Source organism: Panthera leo, chromosome A1 (genome assembly GCF_018350215.1).
Source record: "Panthera leo isolate Ple1 chromosome A1, P.leo_Ple1_pat1.1, whole genome shotgun sequence".
Lineage (NCBI taxonomy): Eukaryota > Metazoa > Chordata > Mammalia > Carnivora > Felidae > Panthera > Panthera leo.
This window is the reverse complement of record NC_056679.1, coordinates 141,199,188-141,217,502: the sequence shown is the minus strand read 5'-3', so window position 1 is coordinate 141,217,502 and position 18,315 is coordinate 141,199,188. Positions and strand designations below refer to the sequence as shown.

At 44.0% G+C, this 18,315-nt stretch overlaps 1 protein-coding gene across 6 annotated transcripts in view; it reads right to left on the bottom strand.

The window, feature by feature from the left end:
* The window catches only part of PDE8B (phosphodiesterase 8B), a 252,552-nt gene that overhangs the window by 92,583 nt on the left and 141,654 nt on the right, over window positions 1–18,315 (bottom strand). For 5 of the 6 annotated variants that reach the window (XR_006203503.1, XM_042941679.1, XM_042941665.1 and 2 more), the window contains 4 exons: window positions 16,311–16,389; window positions 12,641–12,781; window positions 11,012–11,100; window positions 8,858–8,918 (listed from right to left, as the gene is read on the bottom strand). Coding sequence is in view for 5 of the 6 variants with exons in the window: in XM_042941679.1 (XP_042797613.1) it covers window positions 8,858–8,918; window positions 11,012–11,100; window positions 12,641–12,781; window positions 16,311–16,389 (370 nt within the window). In the remaining variant the exon portion in view is untranslated. The remainder of the gene's footprint in view (window positions 1–8,857; window positions 8,919–11,011; window positions 11,101–12,640; window positions 12,782–16,310; window positions 16,390–18,315) is intronic. The other variant, XM_042941686.1, reaches the window with a different exon arrangement.

Below are 18,315 nucleotides of genomic sequence, written 5' to 3'. Positions count from 1 at the left end.
CGGCTCAATTAGTCTAAGTCTGCACAGTGAGCAGAATCTTGCAATAGTCTGAATGACAGATTATATAAAAATGCAACCTTTACAATTTCAGTTAAATTTTGGAGGAAAAAAAATCCCTTCTCCCCAAATCAAACATATTATCTCCTCGTTAAATCCTCATTGTCTTCAATGTGTCTTTGCCTCTTTACTGCTTATTACCAAACCTATCTTACTTTTCTCAAATCAAAGTGGTTTTCTTCAAGCTAAGGGCTCCCCACTGGAGCTGGGTTGGGCTTCATTATTGAGAGGACATGGACAGCTTCACAGGAGGCCAACTTGATCAGCACCTCAGAATTTTAAGTCCCTTCCCTCTGTTTTTCCTATCCTCCACTCCTAGCTATCCCCAACGTGGGCTAAATACCCACTGCCATGGCAGAGAGGACGCGATAAGGATCACACAGTGCAAAGGAACCCAGTGCATTACTGCGCAGGGTGGACAGCCCCAGGCCTGTGGTCCTGCTGAACACACCGGGCCAAGTTGCTCCAACAGGGTGAAGGCACTTGTGTCTTCTTGCTCCCCCACCAGGCTCAGTGTGGGTCCGCGTTGGCCAGAATGTGCCTGATTCACCCTGTGCCTGGTGAGCACGGTGATGCCCTCTCAGCTTCAGACCCCAGGGGTACTTTCTGAAGCCTGTCATCATGGGCTACGGCAGCCAGAACCAATGCCCGCCATGAAGCTGTGTCTCTCCTCTCCTCTGACTCAAGACTTTCCCACACATGTAATCCCATCTCTCCATTCTCTGGGTCCCTGCCCACCTCGTGCTCCCTCTCCCTGCCATGACCTCCCACTCGTCTGCACCCTCCGACACTTCGCAGGTACTCCACTTATGAGTGCTGAGGGTTCGGCAGTTCAGATGTAGTTCTCAGGGGGGAAATGTGGTTTTGCAACATCGGGGGACTTTTTAAAAAATAGCTTCATGTAAAAATGTACTAAAGCTAAATGGAAAAATGGTGTTTACTTAGTGGCTTTATCAAATACATTAACAATTATTTGGAGCACCTGCTGTGAGTCCAGTACATGTGTATAAATTCAACATCATGCTAATATACTGATTACATAAAAAACATTTCTAAATGTGAGTAGCCACTTCCTGGGATGAATGAGGTCATGTTTTCAATCGCAGTTCCCTTTTTCTCCAACTGTCTTGGAAGAACATGGAAAATACATTAGAGCATGTGTGACATATTAGCTACATACAGACCAATACTGAACACATAATACTAATTTGGGACTAGATAAAAGCTTCATCTTTAATCTCCTATGCCTTTCAAAGGTTACTGTGTTAGGGAGTAAACATTAGTTTTCATAATAACTTCCCTATGTCTCCTGGGCACACACAGTGGGGTCCCTGCCCCCAGGTGAGAACTGATCCAAAGCAGGATAAGATTAAGAGTCCAATGGGCAATGCAGAAGAGAAGCAGAACCATCGCCTCATGGCAGGTGCAGGAGAGATATGGCGGGCAGGTTCTGGAAGTTTTCTTGGAGGGAGGAGAAGCTGGGTAGAGTCCTAAAGAACAAGGAAGCTGCAAACAGTCCATGCCATTAAAAACATGAGACATACCTCAAATCCTGGGCATTTAGGACAAATTCAAACATATTTATCACTAGCAACGAGCAGAAAGCAGCCTGTAATTCTGTCTCTGCTTGTTGCCTGCACCAGACTTTCTCTCAGTTTTACAGAGAGTGCCTGAGCTACAGTACTGTTTTAGTATTGAGGAGCCTATTCTGCCACGCCCTAGAAGAGAAGTCCAAAAATCATGGAAAGGCTTATTATTAGCCCAGCCACCTGCCAGGAAGGAAAGGACTAGAGGGAACAGAAGTTGGCAAATGTGGGGAGAGTAGAGGCCTAAGAACAGAGAAGGGCAAGGACAGACCTAAGAGAAAGCCAGTCTGGGGCTGCAGAATGGGGATGGGCCTTGTGGCAGAAGGCTGTCACAGGACAAGGCACCTGGGGTTCCTGCTGTCTACTGGAGAGCTCTAAGAATAAGAGCTTTTTGCTGCAGTTTAAGAACTAATGAAAGGTGCTCCCACAATTCCCCCAAACAAAAGTGTTCCCTAAAGACCTGCTTAAGGGCCCAGCAGATCATCTTCCCATAACAGGGGGAGCATTGCCAGGGGCCTGGAGAATGGGTCTTAGCCTCATCTCTTGGGAGGCCATCTGCCGCCGGTTCACTGGCTGAAACCAGATGGTGTGCTCAGCTTGTTAGCCCCTGTCACCTGTGAATGGGAAGGGGGATTCAGGGTAAGATTTGACAGGGGAGGGAATGGCGAAACCAGCTGCCTGACAGAAATACAGTGTGAGCCACAAACGCGAACTACATGTGTCATTTTAAATTTTCTGGCAGTCACATGAAAAAGTAAAAACAGGCAAAACTGATTTTAATGATATTTTAGGTACAATATGTGCAAGTATCATTTCCACATGTCATCAGTCTAAGACTATGATACTTTTAATGAGATCATTTACATTCTTTTTCATACTAAGTCTCTGAAATTTAGCACGTGGCTTACACGTGGAGCGCATCTCTAGCCATATTTCAAGACTGGACATGCAGCTCTAGGAGTCCCCTGCAAGGCAAGGTCCTGAGCAGCATGGGTCAGGGTCCCCATATTCAGGAGAGGAGGGCTGGATGGCCGCCACAAGCGAAAAAAATCTTTTCTGACTAGATTTAACCCAGAACAGACCCTACTGATGAACCAGTGATCCAACTTTATAGTATCAGAGCCTCACGGCCATTCATCCTGTCCAATAGCTCTTCAACCTCAGAGTCCCATCAGAAGCCTTGTTAAAACAGATTGCCTAGGCCCACCCTTGGAGTTTCGATTCTGTTGGTCTGACTTTGCAATTATAACAAGTTCCTGGGCTGCTGCAGCTCCAGGGAACTACACTGGGAGAAACCACTGACCTAGCCTAACCTCTGGCCAGTGAGCGACCTCCCCCGACAGCTTTTCCTACTGAGTGCTCAATATACTCCTATTTGATTACCTCCCTTAGTGATGAACTCACTAGCCACAAACTACCTAGGAGCTTGGCCCATTCTGTTAATTCTTTCTTATGTTGAGCATAATCTGATTCCTTAAAATTTTCCACTGTTTTTGCCTTCAGGGCCTAGTCCCTCCGTCCCCACACAAAGCCTTCCCAAAAGGGAAGACCTGTTCTTTCACCCTTCTTACTCCCTGCCACTCTATACCCTCTGTATCTTGTCTTAGGCACTTTTGACAGGTTTAGTCATATGCATTATAATTGTAGTGAAGTTCTATTTTTTCCCTAATTTTTACAATTTCAAGATTAAATAGCATACTATACAACAAAATAGGAATGAACCCCAAAAAGTTCATCTCAAAGCAAGAATCCATCACTGCAAACTTGGACAATTCAGTCCTCATTTCTGCCCCTATTATTCTCAAACAAGTTACACAGATAAAAGTGCTTTTAAAGCAGTGATCCCAAACGTCTGTCCCCAGAGTGATGTTAGGATGTTACAATGCTTATATCAGTCTGCAGTGGAAGAAACAAGTGTTTTTACTAAGCAAAACTTATTCAAGTTAAATAGCCATTCTTCATTCAGAAATTATGTCCTTCCCTTCTTTTTCACTGTTGAAACAACTTCTCTTCCCTAAAACGAGGATGTGGAGGTGGTCACTAGAATTCCAGTATTCTCTCCCTCCCCTCCCTCACTACTGCCAGGTCTGGAAAGTCCTGTGCAAAATGCAGGTTAGACTGCTCTCATTCTGTTCTCCTTCAGCCTTTGTCTCAGAACCTTGATGAGCCAGAAATCAGCATGCCACCTCAGAGCCTGATCAGAACCTTCCCCTGCTACAACCTAGTAGAACAGGGGATATTTTCTGGAGCTGTTCATTGGGTGTCCGTGCTCCCTAACTTCACACACACACACACACACACACACACACACACACACACACACAAAACGACCTTCCTCTTAATGGACAGGCAACCTCTGCACCTCTCTTGGGATTCTCCATGACCTGTGAGTCATCCATCCATGAGAAGAGGGACCAGATGATCCAAGCTAAAGGACACAAGACCGCCAGTGGCACCACCACCCTCTTGCCCCCTGGCTTCCCATACTCTCTGCCAGGGCTCCATGCCTGCAGCATGTTGGCTTCTGGGAGCGCTGGGCTCTCCATATTCTCATGGCCAAGGCTTGGAGGAAAAAGCAAGAATGGGGGACGCACTAAGGGTGGGCTAGTACTATAGGGATGCCAGTGGTGAGGCCACTCTGCTTTGATGATGCCAGCTTAGGAAAAGCTGGTGTGAAGATGGGATCCTAGAAGTGTCCTTTCCCAGCATGAGCTTGACACCTGGAGCATGGTGGCAGGTCCCCGAAATTCCACTTTGAGTCATGCATTTGGATTTGGATTTAGACCTCGTGAAAAGGCAAAAGCATTAAGGAAACAGGTCCTTACGTCTTACTGCTACACAGAGGTTGAGACAGGCTCTGCCCCAGGGTGCAGGGTTGACAGGAGGAGGCCATTTCTGGGATCCCAGGAAGAGTGTACCTGGCCTAGGAAGGCGGGTAGTTCGAAAAAGAAAATTACCTTCTGGAAATGTGGTCAGCAAACTTTCTCTGTGAAGGGCCAGAGAGTAAATATTTTAGGCTTGTAGGCCACAAGGTGTCTGTTGTAACTTCTCAGCTGCTGTAGCGTGAAAGCAGCCACTACGTAACACAGAATGTGGCTGTATTCCCACATAACTTTACGTGTACGACAGACCACATGTGGCCTGTGGGGTGTGGTTTGTTGCCCCTTGTCCTAGACGACACCTAAAAAAACTCTAGCCAGTCTCCTTTGGTCCTACGTTCTCTGTTTCTCCTGCTCTCAGTTCACACCTCCCCTGTACGGCGTTCTAGAAATGCATCCTGTTTATCAGTCTGTAACCCCCACAGCTTCTGGGGCAGAGACTGTCCCTGGCACCAGTACAGGTGTTTAGTACATATTTGGGGAGCAAGTGTGTGTGGTGGAAGGGGAGACGGTATTTACAGCAGAAAAACCTCACTGACCACTTCCAGCCCCTTGGCAAGAAGCTACAGGGCTCACACAGGAAAAGGGATTTTTGCTGACGACAAGAACTACCAGGAGATAGCATCCTGGCTTACAATTTCATTCCTTGTTAAAATGCAAACCCATGGGCGGATCTTGACGTCAAGGCTAACATCCCAGAAATCAGCACAGCCAGAACCGCCTTCAGACAGGCTGCTCCCACCTCTGGGGAGCCCTTCCCATCACAGACTCATCACCATTCACTCCAGCCTCCTCCGATGAGGAGGAAAAACACTGTGGCCAGCCAGAGACATAAAAATTCTTTGTTATTGGAAAATCTAAGTGTCTCTCCAGCCCTGTGCAGCACCATTAGGTGACGTCAATGGCTCAGGGTATCTGAGCTCTGCGTTTCCACTCTTCTCAGAACAACAGCTAATTCACGGCAATAAAGATGTTTCTATTTACAGCATCAGAAAAGAGGTGGCCCTCTTTTCTGTATTCTGCACCCCTAAGTCCTGTACTAAGGGCTTGCCTGCTCTCCCTGGGAAGCAGGAAGGATTTGTAGGTGGCAGGAGGCCAGGACCTAGACATTCAATTCCATTCAAGCTAACCATCGGCCAAAGGGCCCACCGTGCATCAGGCAGCATGGGCCCCCAAGGACAAGCACAGCCTGGTGACCGCACTGGAGAGGAGAGGGCATTGAGGCACACAAACAGCCATGATGACGGTGGGGGTGACAGATGGGTAAAATGTGGGCACACGTGGTTGTGGGAAGACCGGTGACAAGGAGGCTGGGGGTCCGACTGAGAAAGAAAGGAGGAAGATCAAGCATCGGCTGGTGGGGGAAGGCTGTGCTTGATACTGGCCACAAAATGTACTTGGCTCATCTCTGGCATGAACACGAATTAGCACAGGTGGGCCTACACCGTGCACAGCAGCTTCACAGCCCATGACAGGTTGGCTTGCACTGCGTGGGTTCAGTGGTTCGTCTTTCAAGAGCCACCAGGATGTCTCCCCACCTGTCACCTCTCACCCAGATCTCTTTCTTTCTCTTGGAATGTGTAAACTTTGCTATTGACAGAATCTACTTTTCTATGAAAGTCAATTCCCTTCCTTTCCCAGATGTCTCGGTAGTAAATGAAAACTTCCTGATTCTAGGTGAAATTCTCCATGCTGAAGGAGGCATTTTATGATGAATTAAATACTATGAAAACGTACGATTCCCTTCACTAGTCCAGAATATTTTGCTAGAATAGCCAAATCACTCTTGAGAAAGAACAAAGCTGGAGGCACCATGCTCCCTGATTTCAAACTACATTACAAAGCTGTAGTGATCAAAAGAGTATGGTGTTGGCATAAAAAAAGAAACATACATCAGTGGGACAGAAGAGAGAATCCAGAAATAAACTCACATATATATGGTCAACTAATTTATCACAAGTCAACAATATACAATGGGGAAAAGACAGTCTGTTCAATAAATGGTACTAGGAAAACTGGAAAGCCACATACCAAAGAATAACACTGGACCAGTATCTTAGACCATACAGAAAAATCAACTCAAAATGGAAGAAATATTTGAACACGATATCTGAAACCATAAAACCCTTAGAAGAAAACATAGGGACTAAGCTCCTTGACACTGGTCTTGGTTATGATTTTTTGGATACAACAGCAAAAACAAATGCAACAAAAGAAAAAATAAATAACTGACACTACCATCATCACACTAAAAACCTTCTGCATAGCAAATGAAACCATCAACAAAATAAAAAGGCAACCTACCAACTGGGAGAAAATACTTGTAAATCATAGATAAGGGATTAGTACCCGAAATATATAAAGAACTCCTACAAATCAAAAGCCAAAAATTTTTTTTTGATTTAAACACTGGCAGAAGATCTGGACAGACACTTTTTCAAAGAAGACATAAAAATGGCCAACAGGTACATGCAAAAGCGCTCAACATCACTAATCATCAGCAAAATGCAAATCAAAACCACATTGAGATATCAATTCACATCTTTTGAAGCGGTTAGTATCAAAAAGATAGGAAATGTCAAGTGTTGGTGAAGATGTGAAGAAAAGGGCACAGGTGCTATGTAAAAACACTTTGGAGGTTCCTCAAAAAATGAAAAATGTCACTACGATATGGTCTGGCAATTTACCCCCGGACATTTATCCAAAGGAAACAAAAACACTAACTCAAAGAGATATATGCACCCCCATGTTCACCGCAGCATGGTTTCCATTAGTCAAGACACAGAAACAACCTAAGCATCCACTGATGGATGAATGGAGAAAGAAAATGTGGTCTCTCTCTCTCTCTGTCTCTAATACACACACACACACACACACACACACACACACACACACACACACACATGATTATTCAGCCATCAGAAAAGAAGGAAATTCTGCTATTTGCAGTAATATGGATGGACCTAGATTATCTCCTAGATACCTTAAGTGAATTAAGTCAGACGGAGAAAGACAAATACCATGATATCACTTACATGCAGAATGGAAAATAAAAAACTGAATGTATAGATACAGAGAACAGGTTGGCTGCCAGAGGTGGGGTACGGGGATGGAGAAATGGGTTAAGGGGTCAAAGGTCCAAACTTCCATTTATTAAGTAAGTTATGGGGATATAATGTACAGCATGGTGACCATTGTTAACAATACTGTAATGTAAATTTGAAAGCTGCTAAGAGAATAGGTCTCAAACGAAGACTTCATCACAAAAAATGTTTTGGAATTATGTGTGGTGATGCATGTTGACTTATGGTGGTGATCGTTTTGCAATATATACATGTATCAAATCATTATTTAAAAAAATCAGGCATGAAGACATGAATACCTTCAATGGACTGAGATACCAGCTGAAAGCCCACCACAGGCTCACGGCACCCAGGTTGGACTCCCCTCCAGGAGCTGCCTATTCATGGGGGAGGAGCCTGGGCATCAGCAAGTCCTATGACCCCAAAGTTTCTCTCCTTGTCTGGCCAGCCTCCACTATCTGATCCCAAACTTTCCAAGTCTCCAACATGCTCCTCTAAAATGGGTCATGCCCCAAAGACCTTCATATCCTTTCAAGACATTATCCCTTCTTTTAAAATCTCCATCTATATCAAAGGCCACATTTTGTGTTTTCAAAAACAGATCACTAGTAATTATGTATGTTCAGGGCTTTTTAACCAATAAACCTTAAAGGATGAATGAAAATACACACAACCCCAATATTAAAAGTATAAGAAAGAAAATTTACCAATATCAGCATTGTTCTCTATGACAAAACTACCTTTATAAGTTCTTAAATATAGCAACGTATTAAAATTCTGTTATTCCAGAAGACAAGATTCTAACGTATTGTTCTGCATGGTGTAATGGTAAAAATAAACAGTACTAATAGTACTAACTTTTACTAACTTGGAATGATTGTTTTTGATATGAATTGGTGGGAGTGAAATGCTCAAATACATACATGCTTTTCATTCATTTAAGAAATTATGATAGAAAAAGAGGACTTTTTTTATTTGGAAGAAGAATTTTATGCTCTCATGAAATATATTAGTCTTTAGTTGCACAGCCACAGGCTAAATCATAACTGCTGTATATTACTAACAAAGCAACATAAGCCTGCAGGGAATTTTTTTTTCTACTATTTGCCTGTCAAAGGAGCCTAATTTTGCCATACACCTCCTAAATTGGCAAGTACAGGAAGATATGGATAAAGACAAGCAGAGAACAGTGGTGAGAATGTAACATGTGGTCAAGCTGACAAAGCAAAAGGAAGGAAACTGAATACCATACCTGCTTATTATTGTCAGTGGTACAACACAGCTTCTTGAGGGAGACAAAATGCCTAATTTTCCTAATAACATAAATTATCAGTTATTAGTGAGTCAGATAGGAGATGATTCAACAAATCAGCAAATGAAAACATCAACAGAATTTCTTAAAGCAAAACCCCAGGGTCCATTCTAGGGCACATTTAAATTTCAAACAAAACCTAGTCTACGGAAAACACATTTTTCATACACAGCCCACACATGCCTCCAGAAACTGGGCTTCCCTTTTAATCACAGTTGGCTCAGAAACACTTTCCTAATGGATATTTCATTTTGCGACTGACTCCTGAAGCTTGTCTCCCAGATATCTCCAGCGATAGGATGAAATGCTCCTCGAGAAGTTGGTTTTAGTTCCGCTGACATGAATAATTTTACAGCTTATATAAAAAGCAAAAGACTCATTTGGACAATGACCAAATTACATGGCTGCTGTTTTTATATTAATGTTCCATATTCTTTCACAGCATGGTCATCACAATGATGGCATTTTTCAGGCAGAGAAAAATCCTCTTATTTCAAGGTTATGGACAGAATCCCAAAACGGCCTACGGTCTTGCTCATTACCACAAGGGAGACCAGAAAAGGCTATCCAGCTCCCTGCACAAAAATCAGCTCAAGGTAGATTTGGTACTGAAAGGGGAGCCAGGAATTCTAGAGGGCTATGTGAGATTTTATAGGAACAGGAATGAGTCTCCTGTTTCGCTCTCTTTGATTCAGTTTTCTCTGGAGGACTGAAGAGAGTATAGAAAACACTGGATATTCTGTAATAAGCCTCAGTAAACAGGAAGAGATAAAATTTCCCTACTTTTAATAAGAATTTCCTTTGATAGTGCACTGTCTACAAGTGAGGGAAAAATAACACTGCGTCTAGACAAAAGAACTTCCCACTTATCTGTAAAATCAGAGAGATAAGAAAAATTCATTCTGACAGAAATTACCAAGCAAAAGTGTCTCCTCTGCCTTGGTCACCTAAGAATTCTGGCCACACACACAGAGCGAATCTTAGCTTAAGTTTTCTGAGAAGATGGTACCAACGTGACAGCCATCATGGCCTCTGAGCACAGACTGTTAGTGGAAATGGCCATGCCAAGGCCACCAGCTCAAGGGGCAGGGGGTGGCAGGGGAGGCCTCTCTCTGTGCTCAAAACCCTTGTCAGGCCTGCCAATGCCCCAGAGGGAAGCCAAGTGTCAGGAAATACGAGATGATGGTCTCTGAAATGAGGGCTAACAATTTCAAAACTTATCAAACAAGTACAATTGGAGAGGAAACAACCTAAGACATTTAGCTGACTTTACAGAATGTTTTGTTTTCTAACCACCCAACAATTTGGAAGGTACTCAGGTAGTCTTACGAGTCACAGGCAGGACTCACCACTTCTGGTTACTGGCATGACAACTGCTACCTCTTCTTTTTCCAAAACATCACGTGACAGCATGGGTCCCTTGTAAACCATGCTATGAAGCTAGTGTTGACCTTCAAGGTGGTTTACTAGAGGCTCCTCAGTGGCGTACTTGTTCAGGGATCCTGTTTGGCTTTGTAAACCCTCTCACAAAATTTAACTGAGAGAAGGAAAAGAAATTATGTATTGACCTTCTCTGATAATCTGACATTAAATGGAATCTTATCACCTGATTCTGGCCAAACACACCTTTATCTATGTAACCATGACCTCCAGGACTCTCTTCACCTTGTGGAACAAGCCGCGAGCCAGCCTGAAGAGAACCACTACAGAGATGGTGCCTCAAGGAGAGAAAGGTGGCTCCCAGTGCAGGGCTGAAGCCAGCGAGCCTTGTTGTTTTGTTGTTGCTGTTATGACAGGGGAAAGCCTAAACACAGCTCCTTCAGAGGGTAGTGAGGATAATGGAACCACAGACGATAAGGCGGAGGTGGGCAGCTGGGGAGATGCTTTGTAAAGCCCATAAGCAAGAGAAGAGAGGGAAAGGGAAAGCCACGTCTAGAGGCTGTTGCCAGCCACATGGGTCTGTCCACAGTATATGCTATGTACAGCCCAACCCCACCGTATTAGTGGGTCTAGTGCTTACACTGGTATTTCAATATGCAAACCCAATGCCCACATGAGCCCTTCAATTAAAAGAGTTCAAGAGTTCGCTCTCACCCTCCTTGGCCAATCACTGGGGTAATCTTCACGTGCTGCTGGATGCTGTCCCCGGATTTCCGTCTGGCATAGTAAACCCCCTGCCACTCCTACATGGACAAAGAGAGCTCTTAAAATCCTTCCATTGAGGCTAATGGCTGCTTCTTCAGAGGATCTCATCAAGTTGAGCAATAAAGTTCCCACATGCTTTCATTACATTCCATAAAACATTGCTTTATCATTGTACCTATTGTAACACTTATTACCTAAGGCTCGTGGTCACCCTGCACTAAGACCCCAAGACCAACATGTCCGCCTCCAAGATGGCCCCTCAGGGTCCTAGGACAGTTGATGAGTGGGTAGAGCTCCACTCTCAGTCCTATGGGTCTAAGTGGCACCAGGTCAAGGGATTCTGATGGGGTCTTCCTTCAAATCTTCACAGCAACCTGTAAGCTTGATATTATCATCCTTAGTTTTCAGATGGGTAAACCAAGGCTCAGAGATTCTAACTAACTTGCCCACATACACAAAGTGGAAAATGTGGTTCTAAGTTCTTGTCTCTTAATTTATCTTGAAACCTGTCTTCCTACTTTCTACGGGGCATCCTACCAAGACTTCTCGGGGATTCGTCTGACTCCTGGCAGTTTCTATGAGGTTAAGGAGAGTGTGAGCATTCTTACTGTCTCTAGACCCCAGGGAATTAGCTCATCAAGAGCCTGGTGGTCCCTCTACCATGTCTGAGAGGAAGGAGATAAACCAGAACCCAATTTTCTCTTCAGCCCGTTTCTGCCCCCTCCCTCACACGAGATGGCTAACTGGTATGCCTCTTGGGCCACTACGCGTGTGGCAGTACCACCCTGGCAAAATTTTCTAGAGTACTTGATAATGTCCTGATTCCTTTTCAGTCTCACTGCCCCTATTGTTTAAAAATTAACATTGGCTGTCATATACAACCCAAACGTATTTTATTCCTATAAACAGTCCCCAATTAAAAGAACACAGTGCTCATTTCACTATTTCACATCAGAGAAAGCACACAAGATGAAAGACATAACTACGTGAAAGCATTCTGAATGCTTAAAAGAAAATGCACAGGGAGTTCCAGCTGCCAGAGCCACACTCCACTTCCGGAAGAGAGGGCTTCAGGGAAGCTTCCTGCCACACTGACAGCCCTCTCTTTGGCTGCTGGACAAACTGACATGACAGGGAGAAGTGAGTTGCATGTCTCTACTCAACTATGATCAGGAAAGAGAACAGAAAAAGGGAAAAGTGACCAAGAACAGGGCCCACATAGAAATACGGATACATGTACTTCCAGTCCCCCAAACAATGGACACACTAAAAACACACAACATCCCTGTGGGCAGAACTCTGCTCAGAGGCAGCAACGATACTCCAGCAAAGAGAGCGAGGACAGATTCATGGAAAGGATAAACTCTCCTTACACAAAGTCATCAGGTTCTACATCATCGTAAGTGCTTGATTCACTTGTATCCAAAATTAACCCCCAACTTGACTCATTTTGCCAACATAAGAGATCTTTCACTTAATTATCATGTCATCAAAGGAGCCAATCTTAAAGACGTGACATAAAACTCAGAAACAAAAATGCATTGGGGAGGGGTTTGCAAATCTGTCTGTCGCACCCACCTTGCCCTTCTTGATGCACGTGTTGATGGTGTCAAGAAGGTCTGCCCGGTTCTTATCACTTTTGGGCAGCTCAGCGAGCTCTTTCCCCAGGAGCTCGCCTTTGTGGTAGCCCATCATCCTTTCAAAGGCTGGGTTGACGTACTGTGAACAGGAGGTGGTTAAAGGTCAGTGTGGGTATGCTGTGTGCCCTCAGGAGTGCTTGCTGGGACACAGAGGAACAGGTTGGAATATCAAGTAAGAAGTTCCCTTGGATGAGCACTCTCTGATGTGGGTGCCGACTGGTCTCTGTCACTTCAATAAGCCCCCTGGAGTCGCTGCCTCACTCCTGAGCAGCAATGTATTCATTCACCACCCCAGCGCCCTAGTTCTCTCTGGGGCATTGGAAGAAATTCCTTAGCAGACAAAGAGCAAGAAGTCCTCATCTAGTAGAGCCAGCCTCTTGTGGGCCTTACTCATCCCCAATCGGCCAAGAAGAAAACAGTCAAAAAATAAAAATGAGTTAGAATAAAAATGAATTGGTTGAACAGGTTGTGGCTTCTATTAATCACATCTCTACAAGGCAGAGATTGGCTCTCTCATGCCTCCTTTCTAACTGCCACTGCCTACTAACCAATGCTATGGCTTGGGGCCACTTCCCATCTCACCTGAACCATAAATCTAGTTAAACAGGTTGTGCAGGAGGCAGCCCTTTCAGTACTGGGCACATGTGGGTGTGAGAAGAGGCCACCCTGGCACATCTGGAGCCAGCATACTCAGAGGTTTCTTTCTAAAATTCTGCCCAGGGCCCTGGAATTCAGAGCTATTTCCTTGCCTGACTCCCAGGTCCCATCTCCACCCTCCAACTTCTTCTCCAAGAACAATCTACTAGATGAGAAGCTGAATAAGGGAGACAAGAAAGACAAAGAACATGGGTAAAATGTGACCGTACAGCCTCTAGGTCATGGATTTCTTTGGGCATCATGTACATCCATCTGCTGCTTCGGAAACATTCTTGCAAACTATAATCATCATCACTCTTGCACTCCACTATGACGATAGTAGTAAGTAGCCTGGTGATGCAGGGACACTTGGGGAGCTGTTCCCCTGCGAACAAACCTACTAACACAATTAAACTTGAGAGCTGGAGAGGTTTGGAGGGTGCTCTGGAGCCTGAGCACGAGGCCTTATGAGGCTGACAGAAGAGTTGGGGTGGTGACACTATCTTCAGCGATCTCCTATCACCACCCTCCTGGGGCCAGGCAGCAGGCTACTGCTCACCAGGTGGGCCTGCACCTGCGTGCTGAGCTCCCTGTACTTCCTCCCCATCTGTGGGCCTCTGCCTACGTGTTCTCTCCCCTCACAACGCCCCTCCCCAACTCCATGCCCTGCCAAGTTGGATTTGTCCCTCCTCCCATCTCCTTCCCTCCGCTAGCAAGCCGCCCTTGACCCCACGCCCATTCTGAGCTGGAGCCACTTCTATAGGCTCCCACTCTCTTCCTGTGCAGGCTTCCAGTGACTTCTCGCACTCAATCCAAGTTTTTATTTATCTCTCTCCCCCACTAGACATAAAATCCTCCAGGAAAAGCCTACTTTGGATTTATCTCTGGATACTCAGGACTGTTTAGTAAATATGTGATGTATGTATTGTTTTCCTTGTTGGCCAAATCCTCATACATTTCCATGTGTGTTTATTCTACCTTCACTATTCAGTTGCAGATAGGGGTACAAGTCATGGCCCTTTGTTCATGCTAGGGTTCCCGTAACCTCAGAATGCAGCAGGTACTCAAACATAGTGCCTTGGAGCCAAGGCACTCAAGTTCAAATCCTGGTTCTGCCAATAACGAGCTCCACGACTGTGGGCAAGTTACTTGTCCCCTCTGGTCCTCAGTCTCTTCATCTGTAAAATGGCTACAGTAGTTCCTGGCTCATAAAGTTGTTTTAAGAAATAAATGAGAATGTGTAAAATGCTTACTGCTGTGCCTGGTATATGGTAAGCTTTGTGTAAGTGTTTTAAAGCAAAGAGTTGAGATGGATGGATCGATGGATGGGTATATATTATTCTTAAATTTAAGGGCCATCACCTAACCTCTGAACATGCATAGTCACACAGAGGCATAAACCCCTCAGTGGCCGTGCCCTGAGAAGGACTCTGGTAATGAGTAAGAATATATGTGAAATACCCTGTCCATGAGGGCTCCTCTTGAAATCCCTAACACAAATGTCATTTTATTTCTCTTTTCCCTATCACATCCTTTATTCAACTTCTTTCCCCTTGTTTTTGAGTTTTATATTCAGAATGCCAGTAGGTTTTTTAAAGGGCAAGCCTATTTCCTCCTGGTCACAGTAAAGGTGGGCAGGGGGTGACACCACCACCATGTCACCCCCTCCCCACCAGAGATACAGGGTCTCTAACCACCAGATGCTCACCATAGAACGAAGGACTCTGCTCCCTGTTCAAGGAGTCATCAGACGACAACTGGGGAAGGCAAGTGGAGAGCAGGGAGCCCCTTCTCCTCACTATAGAAATCACAATCTGGCTGCCCACTGTCAGAGGGGGGTGCAAAGCAGATCCGTTTCATGTTTGGAATGGATTGTTCAAGTCTGGACAGAAGTGAGGGGGATGTGAGATTTGCACTTGGTCGATAGCAAACATGTCTGGTTTCTCTGCAGTCCAGGATGCACACCTGTGTGTGCATAGGTGGGCACTAACAGCAACCAGAGGAAGCTTTCAGACCCACGGCAAGGAACAGCCACAAAAACAGATTCTGGAAATACAGCCAAACACGGAACCAAGAGGGAAGGCTTTATAATCAGAAAGACATGGCTACAGATTTTGGTTCCAATACTTATTACTGGGGCTTTCCTTGGGTAAATTCCTTGACCTTGCTGGGCCTCAGTTTCCCCCATCAGTATCATGGGGCACTTGTGTTTCTTTCACAGAGTCATTGAATGGAAAGGAGACAACATTACGAACATGTTAATGAAGGGGCCAAGGCAGGGTGGGCTGCTGCTGTTACTGGTTAGGTTTGACAGCAGGGTGTATCCGTGTGCAGTGGGGGCTCTGTTGTGTGGCCACCATATCCTGAGCACTGTCTTTGGTTTCCACTGAGGACAGCAAGTGTTCCTTACACTCAGTGCCATTATGCAAACCAACTCCAGGCAGGCCAGTATCCATCGATGGAGAAGTCCACATTTCAGATTATTGTTGTAGCAGAAATGTCTTACCTTCCAACAAATACAGTAAGATGACTTCATTTCAACAAAGGTTCGTCTACTATACACATTTCCTTAGGAAGACAACTTTACCATACAAGACTGCTATATAATTAGACTACCAACTGCAGGCAAATAAATGAATACCTTTGAAAACATTTCATTCCCATAAGCATTTACTCTACAATTTTGACATACTTCTGGCGTGATTTAAATGCTGTCTTCGCAAATTATCAAAGAATTTACCCTATCTTGGTCATAGGAAGCATAGGTTTGGATCCAAAATAATTTTTTTATTCTTGGTGAATATCTAATTCTTAGATTTCAGTCTATCAGTTTTCTTTACATATTTTTGATGTCCCTTTCTCCAAAGAAAATACACAGTAATGTGAGGATTATAGGAAAGTTCCTTGGAAAAGGATGGCTCCAACTTGAAAGGTTCTATTTTGACATCTCCAGACAAAAAGTGTCTCCGTACCTGAATCACATGGTCATCACTTGTAATTTCTATGGCTTCATGACAGTGGTCTAATGCTGTAAACACTGAATTACAGGCCCTGAAAGTTGCGAAAGATCAATGTTAGTGAAGCTATAAAACCATTAGCGTTTCATATGTTAATTTATCAAAGTAAACAGTTCCCCCAAATTCATTAAAGCCATGTTCTTTGTGAAGGAAAAAAACCTCTAGCCTTTCAAAGTAAGCTAGTTTGTTTGACAGCAGCATACATTTCTCTGACTATGACACAAAGAAGAATTGTAATCCAGCAAAATCTTCATGGATCATGGAAAGAACCACCTATGTGCTCAATGAAACCTTAATACAGACCCAAGAGAATGAAGTTACAGGAGGCCATCTTACAGGTCTCCCGGATCTACATCAACACTGTTCTTCTGTTTCATTCCTAGTGTGGCCACGGTGGAGTCAAGTTCCCAATAATTAGAACTGAATTAAACCCAAACTGAATCTGAGGTATTCTGTATGCCCTTTTTCAATAGACACAGAAACACTTTTTCCTCTTTTCTTACTTTCGTAATCTCTGGTCCATAAGCCTTTATATGGTACTTTGCTTTCAACCTCACCCACTGGCACGATGGAAGGCACATATGGCAAGATTCCTCTTGCCTCGTTAACCCTACAGCTCTCCAGGTAGGCACTTTTCTTGGTGACCTTTCTAAGGTACGTGTAGAATACTGGAAATATTTCAACTTCTCAATTGCTTAGAATTTTAAGTACCTTCTAAATCTAGCGCAACTCCAAATATGGTAAGTTATTTACTATCTAACACAGAAAGTATGTGGCTAGTTTCTAGAGCTTTTATATTTGTGCTGGCTGTTTAAAGAATCCCAGTGAGGCCTGTCTGACACATTATAAAAAAAAAAAAAAAAAGATTTACTTGATTCATGTTCCTTCTTATAAAACATACTGTTTTATAAGATGTTATTCATTTTTTCCACTCATGGAGGCATCTAAATTTGCCATCCTGTTTTAAACTATTTACAAGGAAGAGGGGGGAAAAAAAACCTGGCTGAAGTCTGGTTCTGTATTCTGCCAGTTATGGCACCACGGGCAACTTTTTATCTTTGCTGGCTCCCAGTTACCTCATCTATAAGTGAGAGTAGTAACACCTGTTTTATAGGTTGCTGTAAAAATCAACAGTTTATGTGAGGCATTTCTCAAAGTGCTTCAGATAATGTAAGAATTCAGCTCATAGTACTTGTTATTACCTGTCAGATCTCAGAGCAGTATTTCCCTACTCTCTAACACTTTCAAAGGCCATTGGTGGAAAGAAAAGTAAATCATAACCTATCTTTTCTCAGGAGAATACTTGAACTATCTAACGAAGAACTGCATTCAATAATAGCAAGGTAACCTGCATGAGGAGTGAAGGATTTTAGTCCATGGTGCAGTGATGAAGGTACCAGTGTGGAAGGGTAAATAAGTAACTGTGATGGGCGAGCTGAGGAGAAGGTAAGTCTAACTTGTCTGAGATTCCAGATGGGTACAGTATGTTTCCTCATTTAAATTGTACCAGTCTAATTTCAACCATGTACTGCCTTAATACCATTGCCGCATTTGTAAACAAGATCACCTAAAATAAGGGGGAAAAAAGATTTTTAAATTATTACCAAAGTCACTAGTACCCTGCCTCCCACAAAGAGGCAAGCAACAGCTAGTCGTCTCAGAAGTATTTTCCAGGCATGTGCGTACAGAACCCGATGTTGCAGCAGAGGCAAACATTTCCCGTCCCCCAGGAGTCAGACGTGGAAAAGCACATTCTGTGTGGACTAAACCTTACATTTGAGAGCTAGATAATTAAGCTATAACACATTTTATCAAATGACAAATTCATCTTTTGCCCATTTTCTTAACGTATCTGTGTGCCTCACCTAAGCATTTAAAAGGGTACTTCAGAGTATTAGTGTTTTTGTCAAGTCAAGAGCAGCCTTTATGTAAGATCTTAGCTCCAAATGTCCAAAATTCA